Below are 22,586 nucleotides of genomic sequence, written 5' to 3'. Positions count from 1 at the left end.
CCAGCAGGCCTATGTCCTGGAGTCCTGGACACTCATGGAGACAACCAGGTGACTCACGTGTGGGGGAGGGTTGCTGCCTGCACAGGGCAGAAGCACTGGACCAAGGGGTGACCCGTGTCCTGAGCATGGCACTCAGGGAAGGCCAAAGACTTCATCACGCAACTCAGAAAGACACAGTTTAAAGTGTATGAATTGTTTATTTCTTTCCTTAAAAGTATTTTTTTATTGATTTGAGAGAGAGAGGAAGGGAAGGGAGACAGAGAGAAACATCGATGCGAGAGAAAGAGCAACACTGATTGGCTACCTCCTGCATGACCCCTGCTGGGGATCGAGTCCGAAACCTGGGCATGTGCCCTGACTGGGAATCGAATCGGCGGCCTCTTGGTACATGGGTTGAGGCTCAGCCCCTGAGCCACACCAGCCGAGATGACTTGTTTATTTCGGAAAGTTTCCATTTACTATTCTCGGACCAAGGTTGACTGTGGGTAACTGAGCCATGGGAGTAAAGCTGTGGATAAGAAGGCTGCTGTAGGTGACACGGTTCACATCCCTGGCTCAGGACTTCCTGGCTGTGCGGCCTGGAGTAACCAACTATCACCTAAGTACTTGTCTCCCCTGTTAGAGCGGGTAAGGCGCTGGGGCTGGGAGGGATACGTGTGAGACAAGACACACCAAAATGAGATAATGAAGGCGACAGGCCCGTCCGTGAGGAGAGCAGTGAGCCCCTCCGGGATGTGGCCTAACCAGTGCAGCACACCTGGGCGAAGGAGCCTCATCGCCTGGAGATGTACACTGAGTGGCCAGATTATTATCATCTCTGAACGCACAATAATCTGGCCACTCAGTGTGTGTATATATATATGTGTGTATATATATATATATATATATATGAGTCCCGGTGCATGAATTCGTGTATGGGTGGGGTCCGGCCAGCCTGGCCAGGGGGAGGGGACATGGGCAGTTGGCCGGCCTGCCTGCTGGTCAAACTCCTGGCAGGGGACAATTTGCATATTAGCCTTTTATTACATAGGATATACATTGAGTGGCCAGATTATTATGCGTTCAGAGATCATAATAATCTGGCCACTCAGTGTATATTTTTTTGAGAACTAAGGGAGGGGAAGGCTTGCTTAGGGACATTCCAGCCTAGGGGTATAAACTCCACAACCCCCCCCTCAGCGGGGCACCTAGATTGGTTTTGGCGGCTGGCTGTGCTGCCCGCTAAGACTATCTGAGGGCATTCCTTTCCTGCAGGGAAAGGTGCACCTGCCTTTGCTGCTTGTTGTCTCCGGCTGGAGTTCCCGCCTACAAGGAGACAAGCGCTGAGGACGCAGAGCACTGTCTCCGGCCAGCGGCTGCCCTAACCGCTGCGAAACGCCAGGAAAACGGATGCAGTTGTGCCCGCGCAGAAGGCTGTGCCCAGGAAACATGCCGGAGGGGCAGGGTGGGCATTAGTACCAGGGTGCCCACGGGACTTTTCTTGAGGACCCAAAATTAGGGGCAACGCTCAAAGCTAAGGCCACGGCATGCTAAGTCCCCACTCTCTACAGGGAGTCATCTAGGAGCTGCCAGCAAGGCCAGCCGCTGCCCCACCCACCCACCCGCCACGAACTAAGAGGGCACGGAAGCACACCCTTGGCAAACCCACCTACCCACTCCTCTCCTTTGAACCCTGACCACAAAGGTGGCCATGCAGTGGCCATACACTCATTTCCAGCTCCCAACCACTTCCCCCCATTACCGATCTACGCTTCACTCTCATCTGAAGTCACAGAAACTGACCTGTCCAAGCTCATGCTCAGCCGCTGGCGACCTGGGACCTAACCCCAGGCTGAGCCCTGAGGGTGGCATAGCTGTGACACCCTCAAAGGAGGAAACGAATGCCCAGCCACCTTTTTAAAAATCATCTTTAATGTGTTTTTAATATTTTTTGCCTCGTTTACCAGATAAATCATCTAAATAAATAGATGCTATACAGTCTGCTACCAACATCAGTACAAAAATAGACCCGAGATCTGCGTCCACGCCGGCTCTCCCAGCACACACCCGCTCAGAGGAGGCACGTGCTGGGGACGGCTCACGCCAGCCCCTCCCAATACATTCATTTCGTCTGAACAAAGCTCACTGCTCATTCTGTGCAAAGGAAGCGTTCTTGTGCTGAGACCTGGAGGCCAGGCTGGCCACTTCTAAGCCAAAGCTACCCAGAAGCATAGCGCCCTCCCCCGCAGGGGAGGAGGGGAAGTTGGCAATGGGATGGATGGGGTGATGATCATGGGCTGGCGGCTGCATTAGGAGTGGCCTTGCCAGGGGTGGAGGACAATCTCCTGCCCGAACCCACAGTGAAAAAAAGTACCAACTACATTCAAATGGGTGGGGGTGGGCAAGGGAGGCAAGAGGTCCAATCTTTCGAAGCATCCACTCCCTGTACTGGCCTTCAGTGTGGAAGCCAGGCGAGGTGGGAGGCGGGGACACTCAGGGCTGGGAGGAGGCCACACCCAACCCCTCATAGAGGTCTATGTGCTGGGGGCGGGGTCCTAACAGGCCACAGCCCTTCCCCCAGGGAGCAGGCTCTGCGGGGGGGTGGGGGGGGGGTCAGCCCTCTCTGGGACACAGGACACCTGTGGGCCGTAAAGGGCTGAGTCAGAGGCAAGAAGGGTTTGGTTGCTGCTGCCTCATTCCACAACAGGCCCCCAAGCCCCGATTCTGCAAATTGCACAGACAGCTTATCAGGACGCGCCGGCCCCTCCTGGGACATGTTTTCTGAGATATATTGTTGTAAGTGTTTTCCCATAGCTCGAAGCAAACAGCCTGCACCTGCAGAAGCAAAATAAGATACACTCCCCTGCCGACTGGGGCGCCCCCAGACACCCTGCTATCTTCCAAGGACATCCTGCTCAGGCGGCTCCCCTGCGCGGGTGCAGCCCTGACCGCGGCCTGTGTAAGGGAGCACAAGCACTCCCTCGGCTGACACCGGCACCCGGGCTCAGCCCGCTGCGAGAACTTCAACTTTCTTAAACTCTGTCTCTTGGCCTGGCTCCTGGTGGTGCGGACCTAACACACTCTCTGGGAGGTCCTGTGTCCCCTGGGGAATGAGTGTGACTTAGACTGGAAGCTGCCAGCCTGTCCCAAAGCCATGAGCAAACAGCATTCAACTAGAGACCTCCCAGCCCACCCCCCTCCAGCGCCTCGCCTCGGCTGGGAGCCCCTGTCCTGGGAAGGTCCCCCACTCCAGCTGCCTTTCCCTCCCAGGGCCGCAGCTGCCCCTCCTTCCCCTGACCCACCCCCACTTAAGCCTCCAGATTCAACTCCCCAGGCTGGGGTGAATCAAGTCACCCCGCAGGGGGCTGTCCCCAATGGAAGCACTGAATTGACCCTGGACAGTGAAGAAATGAGGAAGGGGAGGGAGACCAGGGATTTGAGAATCTTGCCAGCAGGGCACCCAACACAGAAATGGGGTGCGGTGTCTTTGGTTTGGGAACTGGGGAGGGGGCTTGGGAAGGAATAGCCCTATCCTTGCCTCAGGACACAGGGGGAGGGCGGCCCTGGAGGGCAGGCAGGATGGTGGAAGGGTGGAGGGCCAGGCTTGTACTTGCCCTCCTGCACTCCCCTCCCCCCACCCCCCACCCCGGTTTCTGCCTACAGGGCTGGGCCGGGGCAGAAGCCACTCCTCACTGCCAGGGGAGCTACCAGTGCACAGGCACATTGGTGCAAACTAGAAAGCGAGTGCCCTCCCGCTGGCAGACACAGCCTGTGCTGGAGGGCGGCCTGGGGCTTGTGCACAGCCTGCCCCCCGCCCCCCGCCCCCCGCAGCCTGATTGCAGGAAGACACAGGCCAGCCCAGCTTCGGCATGGAGGGGTGCAGAGGGGGCACAGGATGCAAGGAGGCGGGATGGAGGGAGTTGAGGCTGCCCTGAGAAGGTGGTGGGACTCCCTCCCTCCCTGACCACGCACACCCACCACTGGCTGAGTTGAGGAGAGGGCAGAGGAGGGGAGTGGGAAGGGCTGAAAGGTCACCTGAGTCAGAGAGAACAGAGCCCCTCAGGACGAAGCGCAGGCCCACCCGCAGACGCTGCCACGCCTGCAGCTGGCCGGGCGAAGCCACACACCACATGCGTGCCCGGAGCAGCAGAGGCCACCTGCCATGCCAGACCCCTGCCGACAGCTTCCAGGGAACGAAGGGAGTAGGGCCAGATCCGGTCATGTGACCGGCCATGCCAGGTGGGTGAGTGTGTGGTGCCCGGGGCAAGTTCTTTTGTGCTGTGATCACCTCACATTCACCTGATCAGGTTTCTAAACAGGAGATTTGCAGGACCCGTCGCACATGTCTACAGTTACATGCACACATCACGGGGCAGGAGGGCAAGGTGCGTGCACACGGTGCAGCTGGGGTGGCGGGGGTGGGCGGGGTGGGGGGAGGTGTCTTGTGAGGGGGACTGGTGAAGCTCTCAGCAGGCCTCTGCTGGCCGCCGGCCCAGGGAAAGTAGACCGCTCTGAAGGGTAGACTCAGGAGCCTGCAGCCATCTCTAACCCTTCCTTTGGCCCCTGCGCTCTGACCCGCCCTCTGGGCAAAGGCAGCCTCCATCCCACCAAGCTGGAGTGCAACGACAAAGACAGACCCCTCCTCCAGAGGCAAAGGCAGAATCAGGCCGGGGCTGGGGGCTGCGCAGGGGGCCGGGCCTTCCGCCTCCTGCGCTTAGTTCCCAGGGCAGCTGCTGGGTCTGGGGAGAATGGTGATGGAGGTGTCCGGGGGGTGGCCCTGTCCCCATTCTGCTCTGGAGATGGTACCCACCCCCTGCCAGAAACAGACCCGGAGGCCTCTCTGTAAACATCACCCACAGAGAAAGGGGAGGACGGTGGGAGTGTTGGGATCTTCCCCCTCCTCCCGTTTCATATTTTTAAATAAAATAATTACCCCCCAGACCCCTCCCTACCTTTGGAAGTCCCCACCCCAAGCCCTGAAGAAAGCAGTCTAAGAGAAGTAAAAACGGTGCCTCAGAACTTCCCGCTGCGATCTCGGAAGAAGCCCTCAGCGGCCTGGGCCTCGCGGAAGGTGACGGTGATGGAGTTGGCGGTGATATCTGTCACTGTCACTTCACTTGTGGGGAGCGCGGGTGTCCAGGGAGGGGGCCCCTCGGCCAGGTCCGCATCTGCTACTGCCAGGGGAGAAAGACAGACGGACAGATGGAGGACAGCGCTGACAAGCAGGCGGGGAAGGTGGGAGCGGGTGGCAGCATGCAGACTACTCCCCACCCCTCGCACCAGGCTGTCCTCTGAGTCTCCAGCCAGGCCAGGCCAGCGCAGGACTGGGCAATGGGAGGAGGTCATGACACTTCTCTTTCCTGGCAGGACCAGACCATCCTGAGCAGGACCACAGAAAGCCCTGGGCGGGCGCCAGGGCCCTTGCCGGCTGTATGGCCTCCGGAGCACCCCGTGCCCGCTCTGGGCAATAGGCCAACTGGACCTGACGACTCAAGGGATCGTTCCAGCCCCGAGGGTCTCTGGGCCTGGGCCACCTTACCCTCCGCTTCGGGGGGCTGCTCGGCAGGCTCCCACTCGCTGGCGGCCTGCAGGACGTCCGGTGCCGGTGGCTCCTGCAGGAAGAGCTCCCGTGGATGGCTGTGACTCTCCAGGTTGGGCCCGCGGGGCGGGAACTTCTTGCGTGAGAGCCGCAGGTACTTGTGGGCCTTTCGGGGCTTGCGGAGCGGGAAGGGCAGGGTGGGCACCAAGGGGCCCTTGTCCTCCAGCTCAGGCGCCCCCGCCTTGACCACCCCCTCGGGGCTCCCGCTGCCGAGTGGGCGCGTCAGGGAGAAGCAGAGCTTCTCCTTGCCCGGGGCCTTGTGGGAGCTCCGCAGGTCCATGCTGTACAGCCGCTGCGGGGGCAAGCCAGGGCACGGCGGGTCAGCCCGGCCCTCCCACCCCTGCCGCGCCTCTGCTCATGCCGTTCCTCCCCCCCGAGTGCCCTTCCCCATGTTTCGTGGCCCAGAGGCAGCCATCACCCCACCCCCAGCCCAGCCTAGAGAGCCGTTCTTAGCCAGTCCCCGCCCCACAGCCCCACAGGGCAGCCTCAGCTCCCTAGGGGCTGTGAGGGGCTCAGGACGGAGGCCACAGGCACGTCTTGGGTACACAGCGGAGGAACGTACAGGAGGTACGAGAAACCCATCTGGCTTCATGAAGCAGAGTGATTATGCAGGCCTAGGCCTCTGTTGACGCCCTGCCTCATTGTTGTTCAAATGGGCTGAAAGGAAGGTTCTGCCACTTCTCACGGCTGGTGTTTTGCAATTTGAGGACTTGTCTTATTGCTTTGGGGTAACTTACACAAGCCCAGGAAAGATCCTGGTGCTAAAATGTTGGCAGGACCTAGATCACTCTGGGATAGTACCTTCTACTGCCACCTTTCACCAGAGGCCAAGAGCTCCCTGGAAGAGAGCGAGGCCATCAGATGGGACCTGTGGCCAGACATCTCCAGGTGGGAGCAAAGATCATATGTGCAGGCTCCGTTCTAGTCCCACCTGCTAATGCCCATCAGGGGGCGTGGGGTGCAGGCTGTCCTGTGGATGGGAGGAGGGCTGAACTGGGAGGGCATTGGGAAAATACGGCCATGCTCGGAGGGCTTATCCTATATGTAGCTTTATCAAAACCCTTCCGCCTGGCTTGCAGGCCATCACAAGCCCAGTAAACCCTCTGCAAGATGGGCTCATCTTTGTCCTCCGCCTCACCAGGAGAGCACTGCTACAGGGACCCGGCAGCAGCAGAGCCAGATCTGGGCTTTACAGCTCTGACTCTGGGTAAGCTAGCGGCCTCCCTGAGCGTCAGCTGTAGTAGCCAGCCTCCAAGATGGCCCCAACAATACCCGCCCTGGGAATTCACACCCATGGAGTCCCTCGCGGGGGGACTGAACACTGCGGTGGGACTGCCAAGGCGAGGTCGTTAAAGACGCTGTGCTCCTTCCTCCCTCCCTCTTTCTTGGATCGCCCACTCCGGGGGAAGCCAGTGGCCCCCTGTGAGGCCCCTCAGCAGCCCTCGGGGAGGTCCCCAGGGGAAGGAACAGCCCCTGCAGCATCTGACAGAAGCATCTGACAGAAGCAGGGCGACCTTCCTTCTTTGGAAGCAGGTCGCCCAGCCCATCACGCCTGCAGAGCAGGGGATCCCTGGCCGACATCATGACTGCACCCAAACTGGAATCACTGAACTAGCGAATGCCCTCCTGAGCTCCTGATCACGGAGACCATGTGAATCACACGTGTTTGTTGCTTCAAGGTGCTTAGTTAGGGGGGACTTATTACACAGAACCAGATGATCTCACACCTTCCCCAGAGGTTTATGTCCATGGTGAAGAGCACTGAGCACAGAGCTGAGCATGGAGACGTCACTTTCCTTTCTGGGACCCAATTTACACCAAGCCCCAGGGAACACGCCCAGTGCATGAGGGAGGCCATCTGTCTGCCAAAGCCTCAGGCGATCTACAAGCAAGAGTGGACAGGAGGCTGGACAGGACTCACCTGCACGTGGACCAAGAAGACTTGGTTTTGGTTCCCAATCCCTGGATGGGCCTTACACATGAAGGAGAGCAGGTACCCTACCATCCCGATTTTACGGAGGGGAGAACGCAGGCTCAGAGAAGCCAATCACCTAACATGATGGCCTCAAATCACAAAACTGCGCTACTCAGACTCCACCTTCTTTTCAGAGCAAAGCAGTGAGGTGGGCATAGTGCCCCCAAGACCTGGGCACCAGGATGCCACGGCGTCTAGACCCACCTGTGGCAGAGAACCAGGAAAGGATGACACATTTCTAGGACATTCCACGACTGTGGGTCCAGAATGCCGAGACTCCTTCGCTTGAATTCTAAAATTCCAGGCTCTCATGTTTCCTCAGTTCTAAAGTTTTGTCTCGAAGGACCTCAAATATTACAATTGTGTGTTTTAGGGATTCTGAATATCAAAAAGACTCATTTACAAAGTTCTAAGCTTTTAAAATTCTAGGAGCCCATGAGCCATATATCCACTCTCCTTCCCACCACAGCAACTCCCACTTCCTGCGGCGCCAGCCCCACATTCCGACTTTTCCCAGCTACTTCCACTGGACCTCACCCACCAAGTGCCTCCCGCCCGCAGCACCCTGGGCGGGGCTGAGGAGGGGAGTGGTTCAGCTCACTAGCTGGGCAATTGGGGGTGAGCATGGGGACCTGTGGGTGGGCACCAACGCTGGCCGGTTACCTGCAGCAGAAGCCGCTTGGGTTTCGGACCTCTCTTCCTATACCCCGACGCTCGGTCTCTCTCCTCCCTGGGGTGCAAAGCAGATGGGAGAAGAAAAGAAAACACTGGTGACATTTAAGGGAAAGTAGGGATCCTCCACCCTGCCCTCTGCAGTCTATGGGGGAGGGGGCATCCTTCACAGACCACCCCCCAGTCCCAGGATAGAAGCTCCTCCCTGTTGCTCTCTTTAGGCCATAACAACGGGGTCACAAGTTAACTCCCGAAGCCTCGGTCTTCCCAGCTTCCAAAGGAACAGCACAGCCACGGGCCCCCTGCTGAGGTGGGACTCCGGTGGTATCTCCAAAAGTATGTGGCTCTTTCCTGGGCCCAGGGTCATGCCAGAGCGCTGCTCCACATGCTACTGGGCGCAACCTCCCCCCAGAGTGCACTTCCAGTTTCCACTCCTAGGAGAGTTGTACAGAACCTGTCAGTCAAGTCTGCCTTGAATGCCCCAGGGCCCTGGTGAGAATGGGAAGGACCCCTCCCTCCTTTGGGCCCCCCATTTGGGATCTGCTTGACTGGTGGGGATAACAGCGCCCACCTCTCTGTAAGGCCCGATCGGGGAGAAAACTAGCCTGTACTGAGTCCCTAGGAGATGACAGACTGCTGGGGGCCTTTCCAAATCCCTAATGCAAAACAGAGGTACACCCTGAGGCTGCCAACAAAGCCACACACACACACACACACACACACACACACACACACACACACCCCAGAAGTCACCACAGAGCTGCCCACAGCAGTGCCTGAGTGGTGGGAAAATCCAGTCATTTCCTTCTGCCCATTTCCCCTCCTTCCATTCACACTTCCTGAGGGTGACTGGAACGAAGAGGCCACGTGGTCGGAGCAGGAATGTGAGGGCAGGAGCTGGCCCTGACAAGAGCAGAGTTCTGAGATGTTGTGAATTAAATTCCAGTGGCCGGCCGGAGAGTGAGAGAAGGAGACCCGAGCAGTGAGCCTGGTGACAGCCGGGCCAGCTGACGAGAGGCGGGCGCCCATCCTGCATGTGTGGGGGAGCCCTCCCTCCCACGGCGCTGGGGACCGAGAAGCAGCCTTTGGGAGCAGCACAGGGCGCTGACCGCTCCCGGCGGCTCACAGGACAGCCCTCCGGCCTGCACGCTGAGAAGCTCCTCTCAGAGCCCAGTGCTGGGTGCCAGGCACCCCTTCCAGGCCCAGCTCTGCACTGGCCACCGGAGACGGTGGCGGTCACTTCTCTGGCCTCAGGGTCCTTGTCTGGAGCAAGAGGTTCCCTTCTCAGCTCATCACTAGGCTCTTAAAGGAGTGAGAGATGTCCCTAGTATTTATGAAAATGGAAAGCAGGAAGGCTAAAGTAATAAAGAGGAAGAAGAGAGAGGGGAGAAAAAGGAGAGAGAGGAGCAGGGGGAGGAAGCAGAGAGAGGGAAAGAGAAGAGCCTCGGGGGAAAATAATATGTTAGTTACATTTACCTGACTTATTTATGATGATGATCACATACTGGACACTGTACAAGGCACTGCTCTCAAGGCTTTAACCCTCACACCATCCTACGAGGGAGGTACTATTACTACCCTCATTTGATAGCTGTGGAAACTGAGGCACAGAGAGGTTGAGTAACACGTTGGCAAATTATTACACCTCCCGCCACTGGTGAAAATGCTAAGCTCTGGCTCCAAACCTTGGGAGGGTCGGGCCTAGGGTCCTAGTCAGGATCAGGACAGGCCTGGAGCCCAGGCCATGATTCTGGCTTCTAATATGCAGCCCCTCCCCAGGGAGTGCAGGTGAGAGGGTGAGGCAGGGGCCTTTACTCTGTCCAGCCCTTACCAACTCAGAGCCTGGAATCTGTCAGACGCTCTGACCATTTGTGTCCAGAGCTAAAGAGCTGAGACCGCCACAGAGTCAGGCCCCAGCAAGCCCAGTGCCCTCTCAGTGCCCCCTGGTGTGCAGGGACACCCCTCCCAGTGGAGCCCCCTCGCTGGCCTCCTGAGTCTTATTAAAACCCTAAAAGCATGTGTTAAATGGGCCTCACTCCCTTTTACTTCCTTTTCACCAAGACAGAGTGAGAGTCACACAGTGGATCTGCAGAAGTCTCCGAGTTTGTCCTTAACTGACTCAAAATAGCACACCTATCATCTACCAGGACTCACTCTGCCCTCCCTGAACGGTGCCACCCCCTTCCTTCAGATGCCCCTGCCTCCCACACTGCCCCACCCCCCCTTACCCACAGCCTCCCAGCTCACGCCACTCCAGTCAGCCACACTCAGAGCCACACTCGCCTCCATGCTGCTCCTCAAACACAGGCCCCCACCCCAGGGCCTTTGCACTCCCTGTGCCTCACCCCCGTTCTCTATGTACCCACTGGGCTCATTCCCTCACTTCATTCAGGTCTCTGCTCAAACACCCCCAGCTCACTCCCCAGGAAACCAGCACCCCCTCCCTCCCTGTCCCCTACCCTATCTTTGCAGCAGGGATCGGCCTCTGATATGGTACATGTATGTTAGAGCACTGTTAATTACGGGTCTCCACATGGGATGTGAGCCACAGGGGGTAGGGATGTTTGTTGCCTTTGTGCCTTGCTGGGACCCCAGCACTGGAACAGTGCCTGGCACCTACTGTGATCTCAATCAAGACTTGCTGAATAAACCAAAGAATGACTAGCTGACCCCTAATTACCCCCAGAAGATACTCACACTCAGAAGATGCTGCCCACACTCTCGGTCTGCAGAGTGCTTCCACATACCTTTGCTTCCCTAGCAAGCCCCACAAGGTCAGCACCTTATACCCATCGCACAGATGGGGAAGCCGAGGCTCCGAGGGCAAGGCCTTGCCTGACACCTCACAGCTGGTGGGTGGCAGAGCCAGGTGCCAGGATTCTAACCAGGCCTGTGATGCTGCCCAACTCTCTCCCAGGGTCACAACCACTTTGGTCAAGGCCGCACAAGCACTGGAGACCGGAAAGAAGCTGTGGGACAGGGACACCCTCATTTTAAAGGCAGGAGCAGTGAGAACCGGTCCTTTGAAGCGGCAGCAGGAGACGTCCTGGGGGAGACTCGATGAGAAGGGGCCCGAGGGGCAGAGGAAGGGCCTCCCACGTACAGTCAGGAGCCTGGCTCGGGCTACTTCCCAGCTGGGAGGCTCCTGGACAAGTCCCACAGCTCCTCAGAGCCTCAGTTTCCCCATCTGTCAGATGACCCTCATCCCTGCCTCAGGAGGTGACGAGAGGGACTGATTTTAGGAGACGGTCCGCACCTTACAGGTCAGTGTTTGGGGAGAAGCTGCAGGACGCGGGCTGCCTGCTGGCAGGAGCTCAGTAACTCTGGCCTCACACAGCACAGGGAATGGCTGGGTTCTGCGCACAGGGCCCCACACCAGCAGAGAGGACATGTTGTCCAAGGCTTCCCGCTGAGAGGAGTCCTCGTGGGTATGGGAGGAGCTGCCAGTCACTAACCACCTGGAATCTCAGCAGAGCGCTGGCAGAGGTGGGAGACGGAGACCCTGGTGGCTTTGCCCAGGACCACACAGTTAGGAGGGGGCAGAGTGGGGAGGACCAGAACCAGCTGCCCAGGCTCCAAAGCCGCCCCTCCCACAGGCGTTTCCTGAGCTTCATCAGGTGTCTTCTCTTGCTAAGGGACCTCCAGGGCGTGTGTCTCTGATCTCTCGGCCACGGCTTGCCTGGGCATTACTGCTATTGCTGCTCCTCACACGTAGGGCATCACTAGGACACATGTTTACATTCATCACAGTGACTGAAACCCCTACCTTATGGAGAAGCCGCAGCAGGAGTTATTGGGGTGGCCCCGTTGCAGCAGAGAGACCGAGGCCTGGGGAGGGGAGGGAAGTGGCCAACATCACCCAGCAACAGGAAAGTAACCAGGGCCCCCAGTGCCCTGGAGCTGGTGCCCATCACCTTCCCCCAGCTGCAGACACGACCGGAGTGTCCCTGCCAGGACCCCACCCGCGCCCATGCCCGGGCCTTGTTCAGAGCCAAGGCAGAGCAGGCTGCCCAGGAAACCTCTGAGCCTGCCTGTGGACCAGCCCGGCCCCGTGCAGGCTGAGCCCCTTACTTCTCCTCATAGGCCATGACCAGGCGGGGGTCCAGGATGTGCTCTTCTGGCTCCCACGTGCTGTACCTGGGAGAGAAACGAGAGGTCAGAGCTGCCCCGCTCTCCCCTGCATTCACAGAAGCCACAGCTGCTCCGCCAGGGCCCACTGTCTGCAGGCCCTCGCCCCTTTCTGGTCCAGAAAATTGTCACCTACTCCTCGGAGCTGTTCCAGGCCAGCCACGAGGTCAGGGCCTCCTAGGGGTTCCAATGACACCAGAACCCACCTCATTCTGAGCACTCATCATACCACCTCCAGATGGTGTGATGAGACGCTATGTCCACCTCAGCAGCTCAGGGGACCTGGGAGAGGGCAGGGTGGTACGTCCCACAGGCCCTTCCGAGAAGAGGTAAGAGCCTGTGGTGAAGGCAGGGGCCTAGTTCAAATCCCAGCTCTGCCCTTGGAAGCTGTAAAACCTTGAACAATTTCCCTAATGTCTTTGTGCCTCGATTTCCCCATGTGCAAAAGACTCTGCTGGAAAAAGCACCTGTGTGTCTAAGGGTTTGGAGCAGGGCCCAGCACACAGAAGTGCTCTGTGCTTATCACTGTTGCTCTTCCCGCTCCTTTCTCAAACCCCAGCCCCAGCACAGCCTCTCCTGCCAGGCTGAGCTGCTCCCTCCCTTCTGGGCACACATCTGTGCCATCGAGGCCAGGTCTGAAGTGCCCTCGTGTCGGGGCCTGGCACACAGCAGGAATTTGGTAAATGTTTAGCACCGGTCATAGGGCGAGGACCCGCTAGGATTTTCCCCAGGGGATCTTCCTCCTCTCCCGGACTAGAGGGTGTTCCCTGTGGGGACAGGCCTGGACTGAGACAGTGCAGCACTTCCTGAGCTCAGCCACCCGTGTTCCACGCTCCGTTATTTACTTAGAATCTGCCTTTAAGCAGCTCACTTTTTCATCTATTTAATTTTTTAAAAAAACTAACTGTATATGATTTTTGTAATTGGAAAAAAAAGTACCACTCACTATAAACAGATGCAAGTGCTTATAAATTAAAAATGTTAAACATATATGTGTGCATATGTGTATGCATACAAATAAATATACATGCAAACATACAATTATGTCTTTGGGTATATGTGCACATGTACATGCACAGACGAAACCTAAGCACTGGACTATGATCCTGGCTGAGGCGGCACCAGCTCCGCTGGATGAGAAGGGAGGGGAGCGGGTCTCAGGGACGTGTTAGGAAGCAGGAAGAGGCTGGGCATGGCCCCTGCCCTGTGGCCTCCAAACAAGCTAAGCTGAAACCTGCACCTTAAACGGTCCTGGGACTGTGAAGCCTACAGCTGTCCCATCTAGACACAAACAAGCTGCCCAAGAACAGAACCCTCTGCTCCCTTCTCCACCGACACTGCTGCACGGCTGCTGCGTGTCGGCCGTCAGGCCCCGTAACTCAGCCACGGAGGGCCATGCCCTGAGGACCACATAGCCCGTACCCAGTGCCACGGGCTCAGCCTGAGCAGGCACGTCACACCTCTCTTCCTTTGAACATGCTATGCGGTACGCCTGGATGGTCCCTCCAGAGGACTCGACTCATCCCTTAAGGGCCAGGTTCTTGTAGATCCTCTCCCAGCTGTGCCGCTCCCAGCAGGGCGAACCATCCCCTTCCCTCGTTGCCCTTGGCACCTGCCATAATTACTGATGAATGATGCAGCTGGCGCCCCGGTGGGCAGATCTGGGCAGATCGTAACCCCTCCCCAAAGCACTCAGCCCAGGCCCAGCCCCCAGGTGCTCTGGGAATGGCTCTCGAAGCCACTGCAGTTTCACTCACCCCGAAGAAATGTAAAACTAAAAAAAGAAAAAGAAAAGTGAAACTAAAACTGGTTATATGTATATTTTGGTAAAAACCCAAACTATGACCAACCAGAGGCTCATAGTTTGATTTCCTCAAGGTTGGGTTTTCTCAGCTGAAACTAGTTATAAGGGGAGTTTTGGTTCCTGCTGTGGGCTGCCTCCTTCTCTCTCTGGCTGTTGAAACGTCCCTGCCTTGTTCTAGTCCTCTCTGCCCTACCCACTTCCCCACCTCCTTACCCATTTTTGTTGATGTTGCTGCAGTGCAGTTCCTGGCAAGTCCCTAATTTTCTCTAGATCCCAGTTTCCTCATCTTAGAATCACTAGCAGCACCACAGACATTAACAGCAAGGAGTGAGAGCAGACTACTGCCGGGGACTCATCCATTCCTCTTAACACCCTTATGAGGTAGGTGACCCATTTTATAGATGAAGACACTGAGGCCCGAGGGTAAGCATCTTGCCAAGGCCACTGTGACAGTGAGTGGGCAGTCTGTGGTTGGAACTCAGTTGAATCTCGGCCATGCTCTACCTTCGGGTACCTCACATGTCATGCATTGAGCTGGGATGTCCTTGGGAGAGGGGCACTGCCTAACTAACCAAGTCCTCAGTGTCTGACCTGGGGGCCTGGCACACAGTAGGTGCCCGGAAAAGGTTGGTAGATTCAGAGGGGCCTGTTATTAGCTTGGGGCATCCATCAGTGGGATCTGAGGCAATAGCACAAGGTCAGACCTGGCAGCAGGAGGCCTGGCCCTGCTGCGTGCGAAGGGAGGGCAAGGGGAGGTGGATTGCACAAGTATCTGTCAAACACCCTGGGCTCCCCCAAAATGGAGGCCACCAGTGCCCCTCCTCAGTGGCGATCCAGAGGTAAACCCGATTCGAGAACAGCCGGGCGCAAGGACAGGAGGCGTCAGGGTCCACAACCTAGGCGACAGGGGGCGGGCTGGGGACAGGGTACGAGCTGGGCGGGAGCAGGGCGCTCCGTGAGAGGCGGGGGACCACTCGGCCCCGCCCCGTCCGCCCTCTCTCCGCCGCACCGGAGCCGCGCGCGCGCACGCAGGAGAGGCGCGTCCGGATGACCAGGCCAGCCAATGGGGGGTGAGGGCGGGGATGGCGCGTGCCCGCTGAGAGGTAAACACGGCCACGTGACCGGCAGCCCTGCCCGGGCTGGGTAAACAGGCAGCGGCAGTAGCTCCAGCCGCTGTGCGCAGGCTCCGGCTGTGCTGGGGGCGGGGCGCCCCACTGACCCAGGCCCGCTCCGGCCTCCCACCCCAATATAATGCGGCTCAATTGAGATGCAGCCGCGGGACTGGGGGGCCAGCCCACAGGGGTGGCTTTGAGCAAGTGAGTCAGGTCTCTGTTTACCTCTGCGTGAAGGAGGGCTACCAAAATAGTCCCTAGGGTTGATGTGATTGTTAGTTGTGTTAAGCCTGTGAAGCACTTAGTTCAGTATGGTACGTAATAAAAGCAAATAAGCATTAATTAAAGCAATTTCGAAAGCCTAGAGAGCACCAAAAGCTGCCAGGCCCGAATCCTGGACTCTGCTACTGCCCGAACCGTCTTGGAGGAGAAAGAAGCGCCCTCTCCGCGTCCGACACCGTTCGGAACCTTGTGCGGTCTGGGCAGCCCGTGGCGGCCTCTGTGCGGCTGGGCTGGGCCTCCTTTTTACAAGTAGTGAGATGGAGATGCAGAGAGATGGAGGGCTTTGCCCTGGGTCGTACAGTTGTTAAATACAGAGAACAGAGTTCAAAGCAGACTGGTCTGGCTCCACAGTCTGAGCACGCCCCACTGAGTGGACCATCAGCCCATCATCCTGGGTCACCTTTGCCAGAGCCCACTGTGTATCAGAGGGGCTAGACCTGCAGGCCCTGGGTCAGGCATGCCGTAATTCAAATCATCCCAGCTGTATGACCCTGGGCAAGGGCTCCTCTGCTGAGGATTTGTCTTCCCATCTGTAAAATGGGTGGCCATAAGACAGTTAAATAGGCCATGTCTGATCATACTAGGGACTTACGGATGAGCAGCCTGGTTATTGCTGTGCCCACTGACAATATCATTAGGAAAGCTCCAGGGAGGCGGTCACCCTAGAAGATGCGGTAGCTTTCACTAGGGAAAGCGGAAGGTAGGACCAGTCCTGAGCAGATTGCAATGAGAGTAGGATGTCTGAGGGTTTCTTCGGGGCTGAGAGCACCTGCAGCTGATTTAACATCCTCTGCCCTGTGACGCCAGCCCTTCCCTGTGTCCCCAGCCCTACTCCGTGCTGTTTGCTGTACCTGCCATAACTAGCCAGACAGCTCCTCTGCCCCACCTGCTGGGCAGGAAGGGCAGTCATTTGTTTGCCGTTTGGAGAGAAAACAGGCAAAGCATGTGGCTTAACAGGCGCAGAGCGAGCATTCTGCTGTTTCTGTTGTTAATGTAGGCCTCCCTGGCCAGGGTGAGAAGCAGGAGGATCTGGATCCCCTCCCCGCTGAGGCTGGCACTGCCCTAGCCAAGGCTCCCAGGCCGGCAGGTTGCAGCCTGCCCAACTCCCACTCCCCACCTGCTGTCTCAGCCTCGGCTCCCAGCCAGACCCCCTGGCGAGGGGAGACGGAGGACCAAATGGGTTACAAAGGGCCTCCTGCTTCTCCCTGACTGAAGCTCTGTTTCCCCCGAGTGAAGTGGGTGACACAGTGGATGGCATGAAGGGGGGCCATGCTGCATGGAGTTGGCAATTACATCTTAGGACCTCTCCTAGGAACTACCTTCCTGGGGCTCACAGGTGGATAGGAACCCAGGACCAAAGTGTGGGGGAGCCAGAAGCGCACCTGTCATCTGGTCAAACAGAGCTCCCAGAACCCCTTGAGGGGTCATAAAAGGTAGTGATGAAGGCCCATCCAGCGGTCCCATCATGTTAAGAAGCAAGTGGGCCCCAGGGCCGGGGCTCAGCCGGCAGAAACAGGGAGGGACTGCTCTTAGAGCACTGGTCCTTCCTGCCGATGGAAGCTCTGGTGGGCAGACATATTCACTTGGGATTAATAAAAGTGGGATAAGGAGCTTTTGATAAGTGCCTCTGTTTAAAGAAGGAAATCTTTCAAAAGATGGAGTCTAGAGGAGGAAAAATAGCCAACAGTGCCTTGAAGGCTACTGGGCTGGGACCACACTCCCATGCAAAGCCTTCCGGTGCAGAAGCCAGGGGCGCCAGTGCTCAGGGAGCCAATGCTCCTGCTGCCCCCGGCACCCTCTTCTAGTCCTCCCGCACCCAGGCTGGAAGTCCACGTCTCACCTGCCCAGTGGAGCACGGACCCCCCTTCAGTCCTGGAGTGTTTGAGGCGGGCGGGAGGAGTGGACAGCCACCAACTCCCATCACCAGGATGTCCCACAAGGCAAAGAAGCCTGCGGGGGCTGGGGGTGGGGGGACTATTGAACCCATTTTGCACATACGGCACCATGGGCCATTATCCTCTCGGCTGTCTCTCTCCACCACGCCCCCAAGACACTTCCAGGACCCAGTACAGGTCAGTTCCCCCCCACCCCCAGCACCATCAGCACAGCACTGCAGAGAGTGCCTGGGTAGAGGGGGATTCCAGGAGTCAGTTTCTACTAGGCAGGGCAGGGAGGTGGGGCACCTACAGACCAATGGGAAGGCCCCACGACTCTCTCGTTCCTCACCCCCTCACATAACTCCCTGCTGGGAGGTGATTGGTTGGTGTGAAGGTTCTAATTGGGTCTCAGCATGAGAGGTGGAGAGACTGGGAGAGGTCCTAGACCAGCTCCCTGCCCCCCAACTCTGAGATGGAAGAGGCACAGAGGAGATACCTGAAAATGGGGAGGCCTAGTTCAACTCTGACCCCACTTTCTGTGTGATCTAAGGCAAGTTGCTTACCTCTCTGAGCATGTTTCCACATCTTTAGAGATTACTACCCCACCTGCCTCACAAGACTGAATGGGAACCTGCTCTGTAGATTGGAGAGAGCTGTCCAAAGGCAAGGTGGGCTCAGACTGTCCCTAGTTCTTGTCTTACCCAGTCTCATAAACCCCTGCCCAGCCCCTCCACTCAGCCAGCAGGCATCTCTGAACCCTAGATGTTGGGCCTTCACCTCCCAGGTGCCAAGAAAAGCCAGAAAGAGGGGGAGAGGGGTGCCTCCAACCAGAGATGGAACTTAACCTGAGGGAGCAGGTGAGAAGGGCAACTGGGGCCCGCCTTGACCTTCATGTGCTCCAAGCCCCCCAGCTGGCAGAGGGGCAACTGAAAGCTAGAGAAGATGACTTAATCAAGGCCTGCTGGCCAAGCTGGAGCAGCTGGAGCTAGAAGTTAGGCAGGAGAGGGGGCACAGGGCACAGGCAGGCAGACGCACACACAAAGGACCTTACTTTGGGGGCCATCCTTTCCACTTCACCAGATACTCGACTTTGCCCTGGGAAGAGAGAGAAGCAGACACAGTGAGATACACAGCTGCCCCGATGACCACCCACAGGACAGTAAGGCCTAACCCCTCTGCAGATAGATGTCCCCTAACACGTACACAGAGATCCCCCATCAGATCCCCATCAACCCAAAGACCCCCCCAAGCTCTGGCTGCTGTATGACCACCCAGATGGCCCTCCTTACTAGAGCACAGAAGTGCATCTGGCCCCAGACACCATGAGCTTGGCGCTCATGTCACACATGGGGAAACCGAGACCACATGGGGGTGTGCATCCACGAAGATCCAGTGTCTAGAATCCCAGTGCTAAGACCATTTTTAGATCAGAAGACTCTCCAAGTCATAGAAAACTCCTCAGCCCAATCCCACCAGCCCTTCCCAGGAGAGGCTGCCTCTGACCCAGAGGGGACAGGCCAGTGAGTCTCTCAGCTCAAAAGACCTGGCAGGACCCCGGAGAAGCTGACAAAACCTCCACCTGCGGAAACGATGGTCACTCCGCAGTAGTTGGAAAACAGAGCCAGACCCCTCCCTTCCTCACAGCTGACAGGGCCCTTTAAAGGTTTCCGGCCCAGCCCCACCCAATGGGTGAAGGCCTCCACACGGGAACTTTGAGGCCAAGATGCCACCCTTTCTGATGCCATCCCTCCCCCTCACGGTGTGCAGCACAGAGCCTGCTGGCGGGCATCTGTGTTAATTTCCTCATTCCCGGTGTGCCTCCTCTGCCAGGATGCCAGCTCGGTGAGGGGAGGGGTGATCCCGCCCTGGGGCTTAGAATGGCGCCTGGCACATAACAGATCCTCAATAAATCTGTTTTGAATGAATGGCTGAAAGAATGACGCTCCTCGCTCTCTGGCACTACTCCTCAGGCCTGGCCTGAAGAGGGCAATCACTGTAGCTGCTTGGGCTACGCTCCGTGACAAGCCCTGGGCTCTGGGGAATAAATTAAAATCGAGGAAATGCTGGAGGATGGGAGAAGGAGGAGGGCAGCCCCAACCTGAAGACAGGGTTCAGCCCCATCAGAGATGGGGAAGAAAAGAAGCTCATGGCCCCAGCCGGTTTGGCTCAGTGGATAGAGCGTCAGCCTGCGGACTCAAGCGAACCGGGGTTCGATTCCGGTCAAAGGCACATGCCCTGGTTGTGGGCTCCATCCCCAGTAGGGGGCGTGCAGGAGGCAGCCGATCAATGATTCTCTCTCATCATTGATGTTTCTCTATCTCTCTCTCCTTTACCCTTCCTCTCTGAAATCAATAAAAATAAATTTTAAAAAAGAAAGAAAAGAAGCTCATGGACCACCTTGACCTTGAGCCCAAGATGCCAAGACTGCGTTCTCTCTCCCAAAAGAAGAGGAGCTGGCCATCAGCCAATGTGGGCTCTTCGCTCTACCGCCATCTCCTGTGACTGATCAGTTCACTTCCCCTGCCTGGGCCTCGGTTTCAGCCTCAGCCCAAGGGGAGGCTGTGGCCTCCAAGACCCTTCCAACCCCGCCCGGGAGCCTCCCACGGGGCTGCAGAGAGGAGCAGGGAAAAGGCTGGCGGTGAGTGCCGCGAGGGGGACTTTCCCCCACGACTTCCAACCCCGGCCTCCAATCTGGGGCGACCCGCTCTGCAAACGCGTCCAGCCGGGAGGCGCGGGACGCGAACCCCGCGGAACCCTCCTTCAAGGCGGGGTGGGTGTTACGGAGGCGAAGGGGGAGGAGCTTCGAGGGAGCCGCGCGCCGTGGGCGGCCCGGCCGAGCCCAGGGGCGGGGCTGAAAGTTGAGGTGGGGAGAGCCGAGGGGTGTGCGCTGGGGAGAGGGAGAAAGATGGAGGTGGGAGTGGAGAGAGGAGCGGAGAAGGTCCAAGTCCGGCTGGTAGGCTCCGGAGGCTGGAGGCCGTTCCGGAGCCCCGCCTCCAACTTGAAAGGTCTTGGTACCAAGAGTCCAGAGTCCTGTGTTCGAGACCCAGTTCCAACGCGAGCGCACTAGGCAAGCCGGTTCCTCAACTTGGGTCTCAGTCTCCCCACGTTTAGGAGCGGGGGAGGGTGAGGAAGGATGGCGTCCACCAGGATCCCTACAGTCCGATCCTAATCTCCAGTTCGGGCGGGCTCAGCGGCCCCCGGCATCCCGGGGCGACAACTTTTATTCCACTCGCCCTGCCAGGTGCCGGGGGAAACTGAGGCACCGGCTGGGGAGACAAGCCCAGCCGCGCGAGGCCGCCTGGGCCCCCCACCACACACTTCCCCGCGCCCCCAGCGTGGAGGGGACGGGGCTGGGAGCACGAGGGGACCCCGCCGGGGTCCTGGGAGCCGCCCCCCGGCAGCCTCACCTTCCGCACGCGCTTCTTCCGGATGCTCTCCACAGCGAACACCTGCTCGCCGATGGCTGACAGCTCCATGCGGGGCGGCGGACGAGCGGGCCCGGGGCCGGGCCGGGCCGGGCCAGGCCGGGGGCGGAGCTGCGGGCCCGCGGCTGCGGCGCGCGATGCTCGGGCCGGCGGCGGGGTCCCGGTCACCCTCGCCCGGGCGCGCACGCGCACGCGCACGCGCGCACACCCCCTCGCGCTCCCTCACGCCGACGACGTTCCATTTTTGAACCTGCGCAACGTTTTCCTCGGCGCGAGCGAGCGGAGGAGCGCGCGGGAGTGGGCGGGGCGGGGCCTCGGCTCGCTCCCGGCAGGCCCCGCCCCTCCCTCCCTCCCCGCCGGCCCCGCCCCGCGGGAGCCCCTCCCTCCAAGCCGGCCCGCCCCTTATCCCTGGTCCCGCCCCTCATCCCTGGCCCCGCCCCGCCCGCCGGGGAGGCAGGGTCCACGCAGCCCCCCAGCCGCCAGCCCGCGGAACTTATTTGGCGCGCGCTCCACTCGGCCCCCAGCCCGGGCGAGGTCTTAACACCGAGACGCGTTTCCTAAAATCCTCCCGGGGACGCTGATGGGCCGGAAGCGGCATGGCCCGGGTTGGACCGATGAGGAAGCGGGCAGGGGTCCTCCCACTAAGGAGCAGGGGGGCCGCGGACCCCGCGCTGTCGGGGGCGGCACGGCTCAGGTTTCCCCACCTGTCGCGGCACCGCGGTCTCCCTAAACCCAAGCTGCGGAGAGGCACCGTTTGGCCAGCGCAGAGCAGGCCCCGCCACGTCCATCGTTCCATCCATCCGTCCGTCCGTCCGTAGGCCCGTAGGCGGTAGTGCAGACGCGTCCGGGTCGGACGCGGGTGCCGTCTCGAGGGCCCCCGGCGAAGCAATAATCCGCGGCAGGTGCGGCCGCGGCGGATGAAAGGTGCGCACGGAACGGGTTTGGCTGCCACGCAGCCCAAGGGCGCTCGGCACACACTAGGTGTTCAGCTCTTGGTGGAATGAATGGACCTTGAGGTTCGGGACAGACTCGTTCTAACCATCCATTCCAAACCACCCCTTCTGTTTCCTTCCGGCACCGCCACTCATCCTCGCGAGGAGCCCGGAGTCATCCGTGCCCGGGTGGCTCCCAGCGCCTACGGCGGCCCATCCCCGGCCCCGCCTCCGGGGCCTCCTCCCTCCGCCCTCCGCCCTCGCCCGTCTCCGGACTGCGGCCGCGACCCGCGCCCAGCTGCCCCCTCCAGCCGGCGCCCGCGCGATGCCAGAGTGCGCTTTCCAAAAGGCGCATCGCACTGGGTCAGCCCAGAGCTTAGAAAACGTTCCTGGCTCCCGGTTCCTCTCGGAACCAAGTCCAAACGCTTCTGTCTGGGCCACAGGAAAAAAGAAGGGACAACTTTATATTTGACTTTTTTATCAGAAGCCAGAAGGCAGAGGAATTAGAAGATAACCATCATCTTAGAAGTTTATACCCAGTGAAAATTTCTTTCAAAAACTAGATACCCAGTGAAAATATCTTGCCAGGACGAAGGGAAATAACATTCACAAACAGGAAAACTACGATTTTTATCACTAGCAGATTCTCCTTAAAGGACATTCCAACGGAGGTACTTCAGGCAGGAGGAAGCCAATCACAGACAGAGGTCTAATGCAATAGGGAATGGAGAATATTGAAAATACAAAACAATAACCTTGTCTTCTGGATAAAAATAGAGCTCAACTACACAACAACAATGG

General features: G+C 58.6%; 1 protein-coding gene across 2 annotated transcripts; it reads right to left on the bottom strand.

Annotated features, from left to right (window-relative positions):
* Positions 1–1,656: 1,656 nt before the first annotated feature.
* On the bottom strand, positions 1,657–21,149 carry CBX7 (chromobox 7). 2 transcript variants are annotated; one of them, XM_079773568.1, is made up of 6 exons: positions 20,836–21,149; positions 18,480–18,523; positions 12,297–12,362; positions 8,217–8,283; positions 5,519–5,591; positions 1,657–5,153 (listed from the first exon to the last, which is right to left on the bottom strand). In XM_079773568.1, the coding sequence occupies exons 1-6, from the start codon at positions 20,902–20,904 to the stop codon at positions 4,993–4,995; spliced, it is 480 nt and encodes a 159-aa protein (XP_079629694.1). In that variant the 5' UTR covers positions 20,905–21,149; the 3' UTR covers positions 1,657–4,992. The 2 variants fall into 2 exon arrangements, with proteins under 2 accessions (XP_079629694.1, XP_079629693.1); XM_079773567.1 differs by having other exon boundaries at positions 1,658–5,153; positions 5,519–5,870.
* Positions 21,150–22,586: the final 1,437 nt, after the last annotated feature.

Source organism: Cnephaeus nilssonii, assembly GCF_951640355.1.
Source record: "Cnephaeus nilssonii genome assembly, chromosome: 6".
Lineage (NCBI taxonomy): Eukaryota > Metazoa > Chordata > Mammalia > Chiroptera > Vespertilionidae > Cnephaeus > Cnephaeus nilssonii.
This window is presented reverse-complemented; position numbering and strand designations above follow the sequence as displayed.